The sequence below is a fragment of the Coregonus lavaretus genome (assembly GCF_964263955.1).
Source record: "Coregonus lavaretus genome assembly, chromosome: 40".
Lineage (NCBI taxonomy): Eukaryota > Metazoa > Chordata > Actinopteri > Salmoniformes > Salmonidae > Coregonus > Coregonus lavaretus.
In genome coordinates, this window is record NC_140027.1 from 14,399,811 (window position 1) to 14,421,651 (window position 21,841).

Sequence of the window (21,841 nt, forward strand, 5' to 3'; positions counted from 1 at the left end):
TCTTCTTATTGGTGTCCTTTAGTAGTGGTCTCTTTGCAGCAATTCGACAATGAAGGCCTGATTCACACAGTCTCCTCTGAACAGTTGATGTTGAGATGTGTCTGTTACTTGACTTTCATGTCTTAAAGTAACGATGGACTGTCGTTTCCCTTTGCTTATTTGAGCTGTTCTTGCCATAATATGGACTTGGTCTTTTACCAAATAGGGCTATGTTCTGTATACCCCCCCTACCTTGTCACAACACAACTGATTGGCTCAAATGCATTAAGAAGGAAATACATTTCACAAATTAACTTTTAAGGAGGCACACCAGTTTTTTTTTATTTTTTATGGGGTATATCAGCTTTAATATTGCAGATAGATTGTAACTTCCATCAATGTACAGTGGGGGAAAAAAGTATTTAGTCAGCCACCAATTGTGCAAGTTCTCCCACTTAAAAAGATGAGAGAGGCCTGTAATTTTCATCATAGGTACACGTCAACTATGACAGACAAATTGAGAAGAAAAAAATCCAGAAAATCACATTGTAGGATTTTTAATGAATTTATTTGCAAATTATGGTGGAAAATAAGTATTTGGTCACCTACAAACAAGCAAGATTTCTGGCTCTCACAGACCTGTAACTTCTTCTTTAAGAGGCTCCTCTGTCCTCCACTTGTTACCTGTATTAATGGCACTTGTTTAAACTTGTTATCAGTATAAAAGACACCTGTCCACAACCTCAAACAGTCACACTCCAAACTCCACTATGGCCAAGACCAAAGAGCTGTCAAAGGACACCAGAAACAAAATTGTAGACCTGCACCAGGCTGGGAAGACTGAATCTGCAATAGGTAAGCAGCTTGGTTTGAAGAAATCAACTGTGGGAGCAATTATTAGGAAATGGAAGACATACAAGACCACTGATAATCTCCCTCGATCTGGGGCTCCACGCAAGATCTCTCCCCGTGGGGTCAAAATGATCACAAGAACGGTGAGCAAAAATCCCAGAACCACACAGGGGGACCTAGTGAATGACCTGCAAAGAGCTGGGACCAAAGTAACAAAGCCTACCATCAGTAACACACTACGCCGCCAGGGACTCAAATCCTGCAGTGCCAGACATGTCCCCCTGCTTAAGCCAGTACATGTCCAGGCCCGTCTGAAGTTTGCTAGAGTGCATTTGGATGATCCAGAAGAGGATTGGGAGAATGTCATATGGTCAGATGAAACCAAAATATAACTTTTTGGTAAAAACTCAACTCGTCGTGTTTGGAGGACAAAGAATGCTGAGTTGCATCCAAAGAACACCATACCTACTGTGAAGCATGGGGGTGGAAACATCATGCTTTGGGGCTGTTTTTCTGCAAAGGGACCAGGACGACTGATCCGTGTAAAGGAAAGAATGAATGGGGCCATGTATCGTGAGATTTTGAGTGAAAACCTCCTTCCATCAGCAAGGGCATTGAAGATGAAACGTGGCTGGGTCTTTCAGCATGACAATGATCCCAAACACACCGCCCGGGCAACGAAGGAGTGGCTTCGTAAGAAGCATTTCAAGGTCCTGGAGTGGCATAGCCAGTCTCCAGATCTCAACCCCATAGAAAATCTTTGGAGGGAGTTAAAAGTCTGTGTTGCCCAGCGACAGCCCCAAAACATCACTGCTCTAGAGGAGATCTGCATGGAGGAATGGGCCAAAATACCAGCAACAGTGTGTGAAAACCTTGTGAAGACTTACAGAAAACGTTTGACCTGTGTCATTGCCAACAAAGGGTATATAACAAAGTATTGAGAAACTTTTGTTATTGACCAAATACTTATTTTCCACCATCATTTGCAAATAAATTCATTAAAAATCCTACAATATGATTTTCTGGAGAAAAAAAATATTTGTCTGTCATAGTTGACGTGTACCTATGATGAAAATTATAGGCCTCTCTCATCTTTTTAAGTGGGAGAACTTGCACAATTGGTTGCTGACTAAATACTTTTTTTCCCCACTGTAATTGGCTGCATTACTTCCAATCTCCCATAAGTTTTTTTTCTCTCACATACATATACATACATATATATATATATATATATATATATACACATACACATATACACATATATATACACATATATATATATACACATATATATATATATATACACATATATATATATATATATATATACACATATATATATATATATATATACACTGCTCAATAAAATAAAGGGAACACTAAAATAACATCCTAGATCTGAATGAATGAAATTATCTTATTAAATACTTTTTTCTTTACATAGTTGAATGTGCTGACAACAAAATCACACAAACATTTTCTATGGAAATCTAATTTATCAACCCATGGAGGTCTGGATTTGGAGTCACCCTCAAAATTAAAGTGGAAAACCACACTACAGGCTGATCCAACTTTGATGTAATGTCCTTAAAACAAGTCAAAATGAGGCTCAGTAGTGTGTGTGGCCTGTATGACTTCCCTACAACACCTGGGCATGCTCCTAATGAGGTGATCTCCTGAGGGATCTCCTCCCAGGCCTGGACTAAAGCATCCGCCAACTCCTGGACAGTATGTGGTGCAACGTGGCGTTGGTGGATGGAGCGAGACATGATGTCCCAGATGTGCTCAATTGGATTCAGGTCTGGGGAACGGGCGGGCCAGTCCATAGCATCAATGCCTTCCTCTTGCAGGAACTGCTGACACACTCCAGCCACATGAGGTCTAGCATTAGGAGGAACCCAGGGCCAACCGCACCAGCATATGGCTTCACAAGGGGTCTGAGGATCTCATCTCGGTACCTAATGGCAGTCAGGCTACCTCTGGCGAGCACATGGAGGGCTGTGCGGCCCCCCAAAGAAATGCCACCCCACACCATGACTGACCAACCGCCAAACCGGTCATGCTGGAGGATGTTGCAGGCAGCAGAACGTTCTCCACGGCGTCTCCAGACTCGGTCACATGTGCTCAGTGTGAACCTGCTTTCATCTGTGAAGAGCACAGGGCGCCAGTGGCGAATTTTCCCAATCTTGGTGTTCTCTGGCAAATGCCAAACGTCTTGCACGGTGTTGGGCTGTAAGCACAACCCCCACCTGTGGACGTCGGGCCCTCATACCACATACATATATACATATATATATATATATATATATATATATACACATATACACACACACATATATAGACATCCATACATACAGTATCTCACAAAAGTGAGTACACCCCTCACATTTTTGTAAATATTTGAGTATATCTTTTCATGTGACAACACTGAAGAAATGACACTTTGCTACAAACCTTCCCAAGTTCTCTCATGTCACCCCGCTCCTCCGCACACTCCACTGGCTTCCAGTTGAGACTCACATCTACTACAAGACCATGGTGCTTGCCTACGGAGCTGTGAGGGGAACGGCACCTCCTTACCTTCAGGCTCTGATCAGACCCTACACCCAAACGAGGGCACTACGTTCATCCACCTCTGGCCTGCTAGCTCCCCTACCTCTACGAAAGCACAGTTCCCGCTCAGACCAGTCAAAGCTATTTGCTGCTCTGGTACCCCAATGGTGGAACAAGCTCCCCCACGACGTCAGTACAGCGGAGTCACTGACCACCTTCCGGAGACACTTGAAACCCTACCTATTTAAGGAATACCTGGAATAGTATAAAGTAATCCTTCTACCCCCACCCCCTCAAAAAAAAAAAAAAAAAAAAGTTGTCCCACTGGCTATCATAAGTTGAATGCACCAATTTGTAAGTCGCTCTGGATAAGAGTGTCTGCTAAATAATGTAAATGTAAATGTAGTGTAAAGTAGTGAGTGTACAGCTTGTATAACAGTGTACATTTGCTGTCCCCTCAAAATAACTCAACACACAGCCATTAATGTCTAAACCGCTGGCAACAAAAGTGAGTACACCCCTAAGTGAAAATGTCCAAATTGGGCCCAATTAGCCATTTTCCCTCCCCGGTGTCATGCGACTCGTTGGTGTGACAAGGTCTCAGGTGTGAATGGGGAACAGGTGTGTTAAATGTGGTGTCATCGCTCTCACACTCCCTCATACTGGTCACTGGAAGTTCAACATGGCACCTCATGGCAAAGAACTCTCTGAGGATCTGAAAAAAAGAATTCTTGCTCTACATAACAATCCTCTGTAGCTCAATTGGTAGAGCATGGCGCTTGTAACGCCAGGGTAGTGGGTTCGATCCCCGGGACCACCCATACGTAAAAATGTATGCGCACATGACTGTAAGTCGCTTTGGATAAAAGCATCTGCTAAATGGCATATTATTATATTATTATGAAGATGGCCTGGACTATAAGAAGATTGCCAAGACCCTGAAACTGAGCTGCAGCACGGTGGCCAAGACCATACAGCAGTTTAACAGGACAGGTTCCACTCAGAACAGGCCTCGCCATGGTTGACCAAAGAAGTTGAGTGCACGTGCTCAGCGTCATATCCAGAGGTTGTCTTTGGGAAATAGACGTATGAGTGCTGCCAGCATTGCTGCAGCGGTTGAAGGGGTGGGGGGGTCAGCCTGTCAGTGCTCAGACCATACACTGCACCAAATTGGTCTGCATGGCTGTCGTCCCAGAAGGAAGCCTCTTCTAAAGATGATGCACAAGAAAGACCGCAAACAGTTTGCTGAAGACAAGCAGACTAAGGACATGGATTACTGGAACCATGTCCTGTGGTCTGATGAGACGAAGATAAACTTATTTGGTTCAGATGGTGTCAAGCGTGTGTGGCGGCAACCAGGTGAGGAGTACAAAGACAAGTGTGTCTTGCCTACAGTCAAGCATGGTGGTGGGAGTGTCATGGTCTGGGGCTGCATGAGTGCTGCCGGCACTGGGGAGCTACAGTTCATTGAGGGAACCATGAATGCCAACATGTACTGTGACATACTGATGCAGAGCATGATCCCCTCCCTTCGGAGACTGGGCCGCAGGGCAGTATTCTAACATGATAACGACCCCAAACACACCTCCAAGACGACCACTGCCTTGCTAAAGAAGCTGAGGGTAAAGGTGATGAACTGGCCAAGCATGTCTCCAGACCTAAACCCTATTGAGCATCTGTGGGGCATCCTCAAATGGAAGGTGGAGGAGTGCAAGGTCTCTACCATCCACCAGCTCCGTGATGTCAACATGCAGGAGTGGAAGAGGACTCCAGTGGCAACCTGTGAAGCTTTGGTGAACTCCATGCCCAAGAGGGTTAAGGCAGTGCTGGAAAATGATGGTGGCCACACAAAATATTGACACTTTGGGCCCAATTTTGACATTTTCACTTAGGGATGTACTCACTTTTGTTGCCAGCGGTTTAGACATTAATGGCTGTGTGTTGTGTTATTTTGAAGGGACAGCAAATTTACACTATTATACAAGCTGTACACTCACTACTTTACATTGTAGCAAAGTGTCATTTCTTCAGTGATGTCACATGAAAAGATATACTGAAATATTTACAAAAATGTGAGGGGTGTACTCACTTTTGTGAGATACATACATACAGTGAGGGAAAAAAGTATTTGATCCCCTGCTGATTTTGTACGTTTGCCCACTGACAAAGACATGATCAGTCTATCATTTTAATGGTAGGTTTATTTGAACAGTGAGAGACAGAATAACAAAACAAAAATCCAGAAAAACGCATGTAAAAAATCTTATGAATTTATTTGGATTTTAATGAGGGAAATAAGTATTTGACCCCTATGCAAAACATGACTTAGTACTTGGTGGCAAAACCCTTGTTGGCAATCACAGAGGTCAGACGTTTCTTGTAGTTGGCCACCAGGTTTGCACACATCTCAGGAGGGATTTTGTTCCACTCCTCTTTGCAGATCTTCTCCAAGTCATTAAGGTTTTGAGGCTGACGTTTGGCAACTCGAACCTTCAGCTCCCTCCACATATTTTCTATAGGATTAAGGTCTGGAGACTGGCTAGGCCACTCTAGGACCTTAATGTGCTTATTCTTGAGCCACTCCTTTGTTGCCTTGGCCGTGTGTTTTGGGTCATTGTCATGCTGGAATACCCATCCACGACCCATGTTCAATGGCCTGGCTGAGGGAAGGAGGTTCTCACCCAAGATTTGACGGTACATGGCCCCGTCCATCGTCCCTTTGATGCAGTGAAGTTGTCCTGTACCCTTAGCAGAAAAATACCCCAAAGCATAATGGTTCCACCTCCATGTTTGACGATGAGGATGGTGTTCTTGGGGTCATAGGCAGCATTCCTCCTCCTCCAAACACGGCGAGTTGAGTTGATGCCAAAGAGCTCAATTTTGGTCTCATCTGACCACAACACTTTCACCCAGTTCTCCTCTGAATCATTCAGATGTTCATTGGCAAACTTCAGACGGCCCTGTATATGTGCTTTCTTGAGCAGGGGGACCTTGCGGGCGCTGCAGGATTTCAGTCCTTCACGGCGTAGTGTGTTACCAATTGTTTTCTTGGTGACTATGGTCCCAGCTGCCTTGAGATCATTGAAAAGATCCTCCCGTGTAGTACTGGGCTGATTCATCACCGTTCTCATGATCATTGCAACTCCACGAGGTGAGATCTTGCATGGAGCCCCAAGCTGAGGGAGATTGACAGTTATTTTGTGTTTCTTCCATTTGCGAAAAATCGCACCAACTGTTGTCACCTTCTCACCAAGATGCTTGGCGATGGTCTTGTAGCCCATTCCATCCTTGTGTAGGTCTACAGTCTTGTCCTTGACATCCTTGGAGAGCTCTTTGGTCTTGGCCATGGTGGAGAGTTTGGAATCTGATTGATTGATTGCTTCTGTGGACAGGTGTCTTTTATACAGGTAACAAACTGAGATTAGGAGCACTCCCTTTAAGAGTGTGCTCCTAATCTTAGCTCGTTACCAGTATAAAAGACACCTGGGAGCCAGAAATCTTTCTGATTGAGAGGGGGTCAAATACTTATTTCCCTCATTAAAATGCTAATCAATTAATAATATTTTTGACATGCGTTTTTCTGGATTTCTTTGTTGTTATTCTGTCTCTCACTGTTCAAATAAACCTACCATTAAAATTATAGACTGATCATGTCTTTGTCAGTGGGTAAACTTACAAAATCAGCAGGGGATCAAATACTTTTTTCCCTCACTGTACATATATATATATATATACACACACACACACACACACACACACACACACACACACATCCTTTTAAAAAATATATTTCCCTTTATTACTTTCCAACCCCACCACTTCTTCCCTAATTGGAGTAAACTAGTGAACAACAATGCTTAGGCCTCTACTTCCAGCTTATACATAAATACATTTTATGGACACAGTCAATTTTAAAATAATTATATTTTGTTTGTTTTTACTCCTGAACTTCCTCTACCCTCAACCTATCAGATCATGTTCATGATGTCCTTCCAGTTTGCTTCTATATGCCATTTCTTTCTAACTGTGCTCTTTCACAAAAGCTCTCAACCTATAACCTATATACTTATTATGGACACAGTATGCTTACATTATTAGTTATCTTGTTGTTATTAGTTGTTGTTAGTTATTAGACCCATCCTTCAACTCCATTCAACACCACCCATCTATCTCTTAACACCATCCATATTGGATTTCTATTTGCTATATATTTTTTAACATTTTACATTTACATTTTAGTCATTTAGCAGACGCTCTTATCCAGAGCGACTTACAGTTAGTGAATACATATCTTTTTTTTTTATACTGGCCCCCCGTCGGAATCGAACCCACAACCGCCATGTTCTATCAACTGAGCTACATCCCTGCCGGCCATTCCCTCCCCTACCCTGGACGACGCTGGGCCAATTGTGCGCCGCCCATGAGTCTCCCGGTCGCGGCCGGCGGCGACAGAGCCTGGATTCGAACCAGGATCTCTAGTGGCACAGTTAGCACTGCGATGCAGTGCCTTAGACCACTGCGCCACTCAGGAGTACGCCACTTTTAACTGTACTGTGATGTTTTACAAAAGCTCTGAACCTTTCTATTCTCATTGTTTCTACAGATTGTAAATTGAAAATATTTTTTTTTGCTAAAAGTATTATTATATTATTGATTATGACTATGACTTTTCAGATCACCCAGTAGTGCTATCTGCAGGGTTAGCTCCAGGTAAATATTGCAATCCTTTAGCCATTCCTGGACCAGGAATTTAAATAATTTAAATAGAAAAGTTTTGAATCCGGTGTTGTTTTGCGTATCAGTTCATAAACACTATGCCATGGAATCGGTACGTCAAATCTCTTTCCAACTATTTTGCAATCTATATGGGACGGCTGTCAATCAATTGGTCCTTAAATGAAACTGGAATACTTTTTTATTTATCCGTTTTCTTTAACAAATTATGTTCTTTAATGCAAGGCCGACAGACAAGTTCCTTACTTTTTCCCCGGCACCCCTGTTAATTGAAATGCATTCCAGGTGACTACCTCATGAAGCTGGTTGAGAGAATACCAAGAGTGTGCAAAGCTGTCATCAAGGCAAAGGGTGGCTATTTGAAGAATCTCAAATATAAAATATATTTTGATTTGTTTAACACTTTTTTGGTTACTACATGATTCCATATGTGTTATTTCATAGTTGTGATGTCTTCACTATTATTCTACAATGTAGAAAATATTACAAATAAAGAAAAAACCCTTGAATGAGTAAGTGTTCTAAAACTTTTGACCGATAGTGTACGTGTTCGTGAGAGACTCACCTTTACAAAGAGGGGTCATACCACCTTGCATCCCACTGCTGGCTTGCCTATGAAGCTAAGCAGGGTCGGTCCCTGGATGGGAGACCAGATGCTGTTGGAAGTAGTGTTGGACGGCCAGTAGAAGGCACTCTTTCCTCTGGTCTAAAGCAATATCCCAATGCCCCAGGGCAGTGTTCGGGAACATTGTCCTGGGTAGGGTGCTGTCTTTCGTATGAGACGTTAAGGTTCCATGGCACTTATTGTAAGGGTGTTATTCCTGTGTCCTGGCTAAATTCCCAATCTGTCTCTCATACCATCAGAGCCACCTAATCATCCCCAGCTTCCAATTGGCTCATTCATCCGTGTAACTATTCCCCAGGTCGTAAATGTAAATGAGAATGTGTTCTCAGTCAACTTACCTGATAAAATATATATCTTAGTGTGTAGCCCAAATTGTTTGGACGCTACAGACAGAAGTTGGCAGATCGGCGGTACGACTTCATACGAGGCCCGTGACGCTTGTGGGGGTCATAGAGCAAAACCACTGACATGTACGCGAGAGCCTCGTCTTTCCAGAGAGGGGTCATAATAGTTTTCATGAGAAGACCGATTTTCGAGATGTCTCATGGTCTGACAAACACTGCTGTAGCTCTGCCACCTTTCACTGCAGATGCGGTGGATTGGGATACAGCCCATGCAGATATCTTTAGCTTAAACAGACAGATGTTCATGGGGATTTTTTTATTATTACGCTAATTCCATTTCTGTGGAGCCACAGAAATCGACTCAAGAGGGTTTAGAAGGAACATTATGTTTTGTACCTCAAAGTCTATATACTGCTCCTCAGACAGGGATTTCTTAGCCACCACCAGGGTCCGAAGCCCTTCCCTGGCCATGTTCCCACACTGTTAGCAAAAGAGGGGATTGTTAGGAGAGAGGGATGTAATATGATAAAAAATATTAATTACTGAACAATTGTAGGGACACCAACTCAATCTCTATATTCCAGTCAGATATTTTTCATTAAACAAACAATATGTTTTAACAAATTTCATATGGCATACAGTAGGTTAAACATAGGCTGTATCGTATACAGTACAGGCATAGATCATTTCATCTAATTGAGAGTCCGCTGCATCAGAACAGTCAACCAACAACAACAGAAATCAATGGGGAATAAAGCCGCCTCGGGGCAAAGTTCAGAGGACACAATAAAACCCACAGATGGCGGTTTCTTTTTTATATGAAATGCCAATGAGCTGAAACTGACGCGCTGATTGCTTATTGACATGGTACCAATATAGCACCACTGCTTGGACAGTCTGCGGGATATTACAGTCAATGGAACATCATTAACACCATTGTTAGGAATATGACATACTGTCTGCGTCCCAAATGGCACCCTATTCCCTATACAGTGAATTATATTAAACCACAGCCCTGGTCAAAAATAGCACACTAAATAGGGAATAGGGCACAATTTGGGATGCAGACACTAATGCCTCCTAGGAAAGGAATGCACTTCATGTAGGTCACTAATTAAATCAAAAACAGCCCCTGGTCGAAAATGGCTCAATATTGCCAATACAATTATGAACATACAGTATTGCACACCCAGTCATGGGTGGGCCTGTTGATCTTGTGATGAATGAATGTCCTGGTTAACAACTGAGGTAATTAGCCTGCATGTGTTAGATTAATTTTATTCATATAAACACAGCCTGGATGGACGCCTTACCTCCTCCTCCAGCCAATCATTGTACTGCAAGATACACGCCATGGCAACATCAGCGCCCTTCATATAAAATGTGATGTCACCTGTGGTCTCCTCCTAGATCAAAATATGAACAAAATTATAGATGTATAATCATATAAAAAGCATTTCAGTGCCATATCATACTAACACCAGACCTGAATTCAAATACTACTTTCAAATCTTTCAAATGCATTGAATGTTTGTGTTAACCTGCCTAGATGGGGTTTGCACCTTTCTGACTTTTCTATTGGTTCCATTGCAACAGGAAAGCTCAATCAAGCACAGCTTAAGTATTTTAAATGATTTCAAATAGTATTTAAACCCAGGTCTGACTAACGCACACACACACATTGTTACCACACATGTAATGGTCAGCAAAACTAAGTCCATACCCGGACGATGATGCCCATCCTCTTGCTCTCGGAGGTGAAGGGGAAGATCTGCAGGATGTTGTAGGTTAGGATCTGTCCTGCTGGGGTCTTCAGCTGCAGGGAGGTCAGGTCCCTGTTCACCAGAGTCAGGCCTACGCTCTCCGTCCACCGCACCAGCGCCACCTGAAGAGGAGCAACACAGTAAGGTCAGGAACACTATCTGCACTACTAGACAGACCCAAGCCCTCTGCTCCTCTCATTAGGGGCTAGCTATGGGGCCACATAGAGGGTTAAACAGGTCAAGGTTAGGGTCGGTGTGTAATATCCCAATGCCCCAGGGCAGTGTTCGGGAACATTGTCATGGGTAGGGTGCTGTCTTTCGTATGAGACGTTAAACGGTTGTCCCGACATGGTCAGGGGTCAACTTCCTGATCGCCCTGAATCAAATCAAACACATGACAGTAACTGGTTCATTGTTAAGTATCATTCACAGCTGAGAGGGAATACAATGAGACACAGAAGGTTGTTGTTGGCCTCATAGTAACAGAAGGACTATTAACTATAACTCAGTGGCCAATTATTACACAATAGAAGGAGCAGGATGGTGAATAATACTGAAGTCATAGGCTATGTTTTAGATTACGACATATGGTGAAGGGACAACACCAACATAAAATACCTGTAATACAGTGAGGGGAAAAAAGTATTTAATCCCCTGCTGATTTTGTACGTTTGCCCACTGACAAAGACATGATCAGTCTATAATTTTAATGGTAGGTTTATTTGAACAGTGAGAGACAGAATAACAACAAAAAAATCCAGAAAAACGCATGTCAAAAATGTTATAAATTGATTTGCATTTTAATGAGGGAAATAAGTATTGACCCCTCTGCAAACCATGACTTAGTACTTGGTGGCAAAACCCTTGTTGGCAATCAAAGAGATCAGACGTTTCTTGTAGTTGGCCACCAGGTTTGCACACATCTCAGGAGGGATTTTGTTCCACTCCTCTTTGCAGATCTTCTCCAAGTCATTAAGGTTTCGAGATTGACGTTTGGCAACTCGAACCTTCAGCTCCCTCCACAGATTTTCTATGGGATTAAGGTCTGGAGACTGGCTAGGCCACTCCAGGACCTTAATGTGCTTCTTCTTGAGCCACTCCTTTGTTGCTTTGGCCGTGTGTTTTGGGTCATTGTCATGCTGGAATACCCATCCATGACCTATTTTCAATGCCCTGGCTGAGGGGAGGTTCTCACCCAAGATTTGACGGTACATCATCCCTTTGATGCGGTGAAGTTGTCCTGTCCCCTTAGCAGAAAAACACCCCCAAAGCATAATGTTTCCACTTCCATGTTTGACGGTGGGGATGGTGTTCTTGGGGTCATAGGCAGCATTCCTCCTCCTCCAAACAGGCGAGTTGAGTTGATGCCAAAGAGCTCGATTTTGGTCTCATCTGACCACAACACTTTCACCCAGTTCTCCTCTGAATCATTCAGATGTTCTTTGGCAAACTTCAGACGGCCCTGTATATGTGCTTTCTTGAGCAGGGGGACCTTGCGGGCGCTGCAGGATTTCAGTCCTTCACGGCGTAGTGTGTTACCAATTGTTTTCTTGGTGACTATGGTCCCAGCTGCCTTGAGATCATTGACAAGATCCTCCCATGTAGTTCTGGGCTGATTCCTCACCGTTCTCATGATCATTGCAACTCCACGAGGTGAAATCTTGCATGGAGCCCCAAGCCGAGGGAGATTGACAGTTATTTTGTGTTTCTTCCATTTGCGAATAATAGCACCAACTGTTGTCACCTTCTCACAAAGCTGCTTGGCGATGGTCTTGTAGCCCATTCCAGTCTTGTGTAGTTCTACAATCTTGTCCCTGACATCCTTGGAGAGCTCTTTGGTCTTGGCCATGGTGGAGAGTTTGGAATCTGATTGATTGATTGCTTCTGTGGACAGGTGTCTTTTATACAGGTAACAAGCTGAGATTAGGAGCACTCCCTTTAAGAGTGTGCTCCTAATCTCAGCTCGTTACCTGTATAAAAGACACCTGGGAGCCAGAAATCTTTCTGATTGAAAGGGGGTCAAATACTTATTTCCCTCATTAAAACGCAAATCAATTTATAACATTTTTGACATGCGTTTTTCTGGATTATTTGTTGTTATTCTGTCTCTCACTGTTCAAATAAACCTACCATTAAAATTATAGACTGATAATATCTTTGTCAGTGGGCAAACGTACAAAATCAGCAGGGGATCAAATACTTTTTTCCCTCACTGTACCTAACATAATATACCTACCTATGACAATAATCTACATAGACTGAATCTCATATCAGGAAGTAGGCTAATGCAATTTGTCAAATTTGTTATGCAGGATCATTACGATGCTAGATAAGCAAAGAAATATGCACATTTGTATAATTTGTTTGTCCAATAATGTATATAAAATGACCCTAAGTATCACTTGTGCTCAAAAAGCATAAAAGGTAACAGGGTCAATAATTGAAACAGAAAGGCATGCACTAAAACTGGCCTCTACTTAAAGCTGCAATATGTAATGTTTTGGGTGACCCGTTATCGATCTGTCATTCTCACTGAAAGCAAGTCTAAGAAGTGGTAGATCTGTTCTATGTGCACTATTTCTATGCTTCCCATTCTTGTGCTTTTTTAACTTTCGGTTTTGTACACCAGCTTCAAACAGCTGAAAATACAATATTTTAGGTTATTGAAAGAATATTTCACAGCAGTTTAGATGGTAAAATGACTCTCTACACTATGCATTGCTTGTTTTATCACATACAGTTGAAGTCGGAAGTTTACATACACTTATGTTGGAGTCATTGAAGCTCGTTTTTCAACCACTCCAGAAATTTCTTGTTAACAAACTATAGTTTTGGCAAGTCGGTTAGGACATCTACTTTGTGCATGACACAAGTAATTTTTCCAACAAATGCTTACAGACAGATTATTTCACTTATAATTCACTGTATCACAATTCCAGTGGGTCAGAAGTTTACATACACTAAGTTGACTGTGCCTTTAAACAGCTTGGAAAATTCCAGAAAATGATGTCAGGGCTTTAGAAGCTTCTGATAGGCTTATTGACATCATTTGAGTCAATTGGAGGTGTACCTGTGGATGTATTTCAAGACCTAAATTCAAACTCATTGCCTCTTTACTTGACATCATGGAAAAATCAAAAGAAATCAGCCAAGACCTCAGAAAAAAAATTGAAGACCTCCACAAGTCTGGTTCATCCTTGGGAGCAATTTCCAAACGCCTGAAGGTACCACGTTCATCTGTACAAACAATAGTACGCAAGTATAAACACCATGGAACCACGCAGCCGTCATACCGCTCAGGAAGGAGACGTGTTCTGTCTCCTAGAGATGAACGTACTTTCGTGCGAAAAGTGCAAATCAATCCCAGAACAGCAGCAAAGCAAGACTACGGTTTGCAACTGCACATGGGGACAAAGATCGTACTTTTTGGAGAAATGTCCTCTGGTCTGATGAAACGAAAATAGAACTGTTTGGTCATAATGACCATCGTTATGTTTGGAGGAAAAAGGGGATGGCTTGCAAGCCGAAGAACACCATCCCAACTGTGAAGCACGGGGTGGCAACATCATGCTGTGGGGGTGCTTTGCTGCAGGAGGGACTGGTGCACTTCACAAAATAGATGGCATCATGAGGAAGGAAAATTATGTGGATATATTGAAGCAACATCTCAAGACATCAGTCAGGAAGTTAAAGCTTGGTCGCAAATGGGTCTTCCAAATGGACAATGACCCCAAGCATACTTCCAAAGTTGTGGCAAAATGGCTTAAGGACAACAAAGTCAAGGTATTAGAGTTGCCATCACAAAGCCCTGACCTCAATCCTATAGGAAATCTGTGGGCAGAACTGAAAAAGCGTGTGCGAGCAAGGAGGCCTACAAACCTGACTCAGTTACACCAGCTCTGTCAGGAGGAATGGGCCAAAATTCACCCAACTTATTGTGTGAAGCTTGTGGAAGGGCTACCCGAAACATTTGACCCAAGTTAAACAATTTAAAGGCAATGCTACCAAATACTAATTGAGTGTATGTAAACTTCTGACCCACTGGGAATGTGATGAAAGAAATAAAAGCTGAAATAAAATCACTCTACAATTATTCTGAAATTTCACATTCTTAAAATAAAGTGGTGATCTTAACTGACCTAAGACAGTGCATTTTTACTAGGATTAAATGTCAGGAATTGTGAAAAACTGAGTTTAAATGCATTTGGCTAAGGTGTATGTAAACTTCCGACTTCAACTGTAAACTGAAATTACGCTAACTTTTATAATTTTTGCAACCAGGAAATGGTGGAGCGATTTCTGCATATAACAGACCTGAACTAACAAGGTTATCATAATTAATGGGGATCTTTGTGTGGGTGTGTGTGCTGGCGTGCGTGCGTGTCCCTTCCCCCCAATAATAGGGCATACACTCAACCGCAGATTAATGTAAATAACCTACACATCCATGCTCAATGTGCCAAAATAAATATTTTCTGTGGTTTAACAACTGGTTATATTACAAACCATTGAACCCCAAGAACATGCTTTGCATTTCAAAATAGTGTTCAGTACATCACTTTACTGGATATAACCCAAAATCCTGAATCATCATCCACTGTCGTAATATTGATTGTTTGTTGCCTTACAAATACTATGTATACAATGGTCAAAGTGCCTTATCTCTGGAGTGGAGTCTGGACACAGTTCATTCACAAACAGAGGAGTGTTTTTCTATTTGTCTTTTCCCTCCTCTCCTCAGCAGGAACTCCCGCCCCCCAAGTGAGCGTTCAGCTACACACGACTCAAATCTCCACGGGCTCATTTTTTAAAATTTACTCCTGACCTACAAATTGGAACTGATTGCTAATACCCCATCATTTCTTTCTGGTTCCCCTTTGAGGTCCGTGCTGGGCTGGCTATATCCACACAACTGTGGATCATAATCGCATTGGCGCACGTGCAGCAAGAACGTGTATACGCGCACGCACACAGTCAGGATCTAATACCTACCTCCTCAATCTAGTTTATCAGCTCCATTGGAATTATTTAAAGCCATGTCAACTTAGATACAAACTGTATGTGAATCATGTGTTACAAGAAATTTAAGAGACTACCCGTGACTACTTTACGACAATGGCAGACCGGTTTAAACTACCCAATCAATCATTTGAATACTATTCCCAACATTCTAGTGATCATGTACAGTACCAGTCAAAAGTTTGGACACACCTACTCATTCAAGGGTTTTTCTTTATTTCTTACTATTTTCTACATTGTAGAATCATAGTGAAGACATCAAAACTATGAAATAACACATACGGAATCATGTAGTAACCAAAAAAGGGTTAAAATCAAAATATATTTTATATTTGAGATTCTTTAAAGTAGCCACCTTTTGCCTTGATGACAGCTTTGCACACTCTTGGCATTCTCTCAACCAGCTTCATGAGATGTGCCTAGTTAAAAGTTAATTTGTGGAATTTCTTTCCTTCTTAATGCGTTTGAGCCAATCAGTTGTGTTGTGACAAGTTAGGGGTGGTGTACAGAAGATAGCCCTATTTGGTAAAATACCAAGTCCATATTATGGCAAGAACAGCTCAAATAAGCAAAGAGAAATGACAGTCCATCATTACTTTATGGCATGAAAGTCAGTAAATCTCGAAAATTTCAAGAACTTTTAAAGTTTCTTCAAGTGCAGTCGTAAAAACCATCAAGCGCTATGATGAAACTGGCTCTCATGAGGACCGCCACAGGAAAGGAAGACCCAGAGTTACCTCTGCTGCAGAGGATAAGTTCATTAGAGTTACCAGCCTCAGAAATTGCAGCCCAAATAAATACTTCAGAGTTCAAGTCACAGACACATCTCAACATCAACTGTTCAGAAGAGACTGCGTGAATCAGGCCTTCATGGTTGAATTGCTGCAAAGAAACCACTGCTAAAGGACACCAATAAGAAGAAGAGACTTGCTTGGGCCAAGAAACACGAGCAATGGACATTAGACCAAATTTGAGATTTTTGGTTCCAACCGTGTGTCTTTGTGAGACGCAGAGAAGGTGAACGGATGATTTCAGCATGTGTGGTTTCTACCGTAAAGCATGGAGGAGGAGGTGTTATGGTGTGGGGATGCTTTGCTGGTGACACTGTCTGTGATTTATTTAGAATTCAAGGCACACTTAACCAGCATGGCTACCACAGCATTCTGCAGCGATTACGCCATCCCATCTGGTTTGCGCTTAGAGGGACTATTATTAGTTTTTCAATAAGACAATGACCCAACAGACCTCCAGGCTGTGTAAGGGCTATTTAACCAAGAAGGAGAGTGATGGAGTGCTGCATCAGATGACCTGGTCTCCACAATCACCCGACCTCAACCCAATTGAGATGGTTTGGGATGAGTTGGACGGCAGAGTGAAGGAAAAGCAGCCAACAAGTGCTCAGCATATGTGGGAACTCCTTCAAGACTGTTGGAAAAGGATTCCTCATGAAGCTGGTTGAGAGAATTCCAACAGTGTGCAAAGCTGTCATCAAGGCAAAGAATCTCAAAAAATATATATATTTTGATTTTTTTGGTTACTACATTCCATATGTGTTATTTCATAGTTTTGATGTCTTCAATATTATTATACAATGTAGAAAATAGTAAAAATAAAGAAAAGACCTTGAATGAGTAGGTGTCCAAACTTTTGACTGGTACTGTATATCAAAATGAAATTAACAGCAGCTAAGCATTTCATGATGAAAATGGATCTGTAATAGCTCAATTCTTCCCACCATGTCATTACCAATCAAAACTAGGATTTTAAAAGCACTTGCTAAATATAATTATCTTAATTGATTTAGGGTGGTCAACATTCAAAATACTATCTTGTAGCACTAACTTGTAGCTATCACATTAAAACTATGCATGTATGTAAATCATTCATGCATGCTGACTGACTCTGTAGATAAATGTCCATCTTTGCAGTTTTATTTGGTCTCCTATTGAAAGGGGTCAATCAGGGACTTGTATATGCAAGTGATAATACTCAACAAACCAAACAAATTGTTCCTTTGCCTGGTACTCCCATTGGGGTCCACTTTTTCCATCGGATATCCAATTAACTCATATTGGAGATGATAAACTGCTACTTCATGAGACTCCACGGTCATTATAGGCCCTGGTCAAACATTCTCGGGCCAGTCCCAAATGGCACCCTATTCCCTATAGGCCCTGGTCCAAAGTAGAGGACTACATAGGGAATAGGTTGCCATTTGGGATGCACCCCTCTTCTGACATCACAGGGTCAGAGATTAGAGCAGGGCCCTCATCACAGCATGGTTGACCAGCAGGTCGACTGACCCTGACCTCTGACCCCAGGCCGGCCACCAGATCATTAGATTAGAGAGGGAGAGTGAGCCAGCCAATGAAATATGGAGCTCATAGTGCTGCACTGACTGGGCTCTGACATTGCTGTCAATGAGGCTGAGAGAAAGAACAAAGAGATCATAAAAGAGAGTGGGGAAGAAAAAGAGTGAGAGAGAGAGACATGTGAGTAGAGATGGAGCGGAAAAGAGAGAGGTAGGGGTGAGACTGAACAACCACAGACCCCTCTCATCGTCTCTCAGAGAAAATGTAATATTGATCAATCCAAGCAGTACCAGACAATAGGGGGAGATGGAGCCAAGTGTAAAAGGAAATAAATAAATATACACATCAAGGCGGGACAGGATGGACGAGCAGGCAGGCAATTCCAGAGCAGACAAAAAGGGAAACCTTTTATCATCATTTTGACTTCTAGGCTGAGCTGCGCTGGGCTCGAGCCTAGCGCAAGCCAAGGTAAGTTTCACAAAATCATTGTGTCATGGGTGAAAACACTCCAATGGTCCTGAATACTGTACAATATGGGGGGGATTAGCGATCCTTTGATATGTATTGAATATTTATGACAAAGTTATATAACGAAGAAACCTCTCCTTGTTCCCTGTGTGTATTCCATATTCATCCAGGACTTTCTTGGATTTCTCTAATAACAGCGGCCATATTCCCATCAGAAAGGGCAGTAAATGATGGGGTAAGCAGCACCTGGTACTGGTGGTCATAAATGGTCCTACTTTACATTACACAGACAGACAGGCAGAGGAAGGTGACGCCACGGGACTGCCGTTGGGGTCGTTATCAGTACAGATTCTTCCTACAATTAGAGCTATAAATTATAAAGGACAAACACTGCTGATTAAACCTCTGACAACTTTATGACCTCGGAGTTAATGGCCATTCCATGAGGCCCAGGTTATGACAAACTACAAAGGTAATTTAGTGTTGAAGGCGGAAACATCAGAGAGAAGCCTGGGTCGTATTCAGTAGCCAATAAACGGAAGAAAACGGACTGAAACAGGGAGGGACTACCTGAACTTGACCAATAAGAAACGCTTGTTTTGGTTTTCCGTTGCAAAACGTCTTGCTACGGTGTTACCTACGAATAGATCTCTGTGGAGTTTAGAGCTGACCTCGTCAGGGCTGGAGGCCTGGTAGGTGCGGTTGTCGTCGCTGAAGTCCTGGTCGGCCTCGGCGGCAGTGGACTCAGTCTCCCCATTGACGCTGGCGAAGGACTCATAGACGGGTGTGACGTTGTGGCACAGCGCGATGGCCTTCACCGCCTCGTGGACGCGGCTGCTGACGCTCTTGCGGACCTTGGGGGCCGGGGCTGGCTGGGGCTTCCTGGACGCGGTGGAGCTGGTGCTGCTGTTGCTGCCGTTGGACTGCTGGGTCTGGGTGCTCGGTGTGGAGAAAAGTAAACCACATGTATTATTATTATTCTGCATACAGGGAGTGGACTATGATGACATGAAAAACAGACATTCCCTAAGGGGAATTCCACATAGCTCTGGCCCACGTTTAGTTGCAAAACATTCTCGAACGTTGTAGAAAGAAATGCCATGACTAGAGTCGTCATGATTCCTATGTTATGTTGAACAAACATGCCCATCTGAAAGTTCCAAAATGTTGTGTCCTGCTGGATATGTTTGAAATATGACCACTGATACAGTAGACAGGTAATGCAGCGACTTTCGCAGGCTGCAATCACCCTGTCAACTCTCACTAGCCTGTTGTCATCCATTATCAAGCATGCAAAAATCCTGACAATGCCATAACTGAGCTGCTACAGTACAACACCAGCACTCCCTCTCCCTCCCTCACTCGGCAGTGAAGTAGCTACCAGATTAAACCCTCACTCCGCTCAGGGCACAATTCACCTGACACAGTATTCAACTAAACAACACAGTGGCAGGGAAACGCTGTATCATCATCTTTCTTGTGTCATATCTGGTTCGGGGGCTTTTCAGTCTTCTCCGACCTGACAACGCCCATCAATTCAACTCAGTGGCGTCTCACGGACCAGCCCACTGTGCCAGCTAGGTTTGAGAGGGTTGATATGCTCCACTGGAGCAGGTGATTTTGCCTTATTAACCATTGTTGCTTCTAGAGAGAGACTCCTACAACGATGCTAAATGACAACCCTTCTGCAAGCCTACAACAGAGCGCTCACGTCACTATGAAAAATGGGAGTGGTAGCCAGTCAAGTTATGAGAGCTCCTTCTATTGCCAGCTGCCCTTAAGGTCATGTTTCATCTCGCTCTCCTTTCAGACTACCCTTCACTGCTACATTATCTCAATCTCTCTGTTTCAATCCTTTACACAGAGGTGGGTAAATGCTTGGCCTCATTTAAGGGTTAAACCTATATATATATATATATATATATATTAATCTATGTCTACCTTGAATTCTGCATTTAATAGATTACTTCCCCTTAGTTGGCAGATCTGTACACAACTGCGCTCTATACTGTACATTCAACGTAACAATGGCATCACCATAGCTCTGCACGTGATATTAAATGCATTTATTCCTATGAATTTCATCATGTTTACAGATGCCTGCATAATTCAATTTCACACATTGATATCTATCTACATACCCTTTGTTCCTCACAAACCATGTCATGCAGGGACCTATAATGAGATTATGATAGATTTCCATGTAGCGTTACAATCAATCTCTGTCACGTTCGGTCATCTCTGTAATAAAGGGAACATGAAACACACCAGTACTACAAATCAGTGGGGCTGAAACGCAAGCTGCTGTTGAGTAGCGCGCTAAAAAGACTGTCATCTTTCATTAGCCGAGCTTAAAACAGAGTGCAGGCAGATGGTTCCATCCTCAGCACAGCTGTTAGGGGCCTGCCTGAGTGTGAACAATATAACTATTTCATGAATTCAGCTACAGATCAACCTCAACCACCTAGAGAGGAAACGCTAGTTTTGAAAGTACGTCGGTGTAACGCTTAGAGACTGAGCATGAATGAACAATGAAAAGTAACGAAGAGAGAGGTTTAACTCAATGACTCTTTATGAGTCGTCATGAGCCATGATCTCTCCTGATCCTATGAAAGTTAACAAAGCAAACAGATCAATAGCTAATCTTTCTCCTGTTCATTCCTATAATTGACAGGTGATGTTTGCACATGTTTACTGAGGCTACTCAAATTCAGTGAACCATTTAAGACAATACTAAGAATTTAACCCTAACTGGTAGAGTATGATCACCTGTGCGTATGACTGCACTATATGGCTCTGGATCTCGTCCATGGTGTCCGTCCCATAGGACACTGTCCCCAGGTGCAGCCGCTTGAAGATCATCTCGTTCTGTGTTAGAGTGCCTTCAATTCACAAAGCATAATGAAGTGAGATTTGTATTAAACAACAGGTTAATGAGTGAGTCTCTAAACCAGCACATAATTCACATACTGATGCTCATTGAGTCATTTTTGAGTGGGTCATGCATCCATTATGGCTACAGTGTTACCCCTAGGATTTCTTTCAGCATCGGTGGCAGAGTTTATTGGGTGGCGGTGGGGGGAATTAACCTCACATACAGTGGGGAAAAAAAGTATTTAGTCAGCCACCAATTGTGCAAGTTCTCCCACTTAAAAAGATGAGAGAGGCCTGTAATTTTCATCATAGGTACAC

The 21,841-nt window shown here is 42.6% G+C and overlaps 1 protein-coding gene across 3 annotated transcripts in view; it reads right to left on the minus strand.

Annotated features, from left to right (window-relative positions):
- LOC311113662 (putative phospholipid-transporting ATPase IIB) overlaps nt 1-21,841 on the minus strand; it is a gene marked incomplete at its 5' end in the record, with an annotated part of 62,163 nt that overhangs the window by 9,194 nt on the left and 31,128 nt on the right. For all 3 annotated transcript variants that reach the window (XM_084156939.1, XM_084156940.1, XM_084156938.1), the window contains 5 exons: nt 9,484-9,567; nt 10,401-10,493; nt 10,811-10,972; nt 19,321-19,581; nt 21,419-21,531. In XM_084156939.1, coding sequence (XP_084013065.1) covers nt 9,484-9,567; nt 10,401-10,493; nt 10,811-10,972; nt 19,321-19,581; nt 21,419-21,531 — 713 coding nt within the window. The remainder of the gene's footprint in view (nt 1-9,483; nt 9,568-10,400; nt 10,494-10,810; nt 10,973-19,320; nt 19,582-21,418; nt 21,532-21,841) is intronic.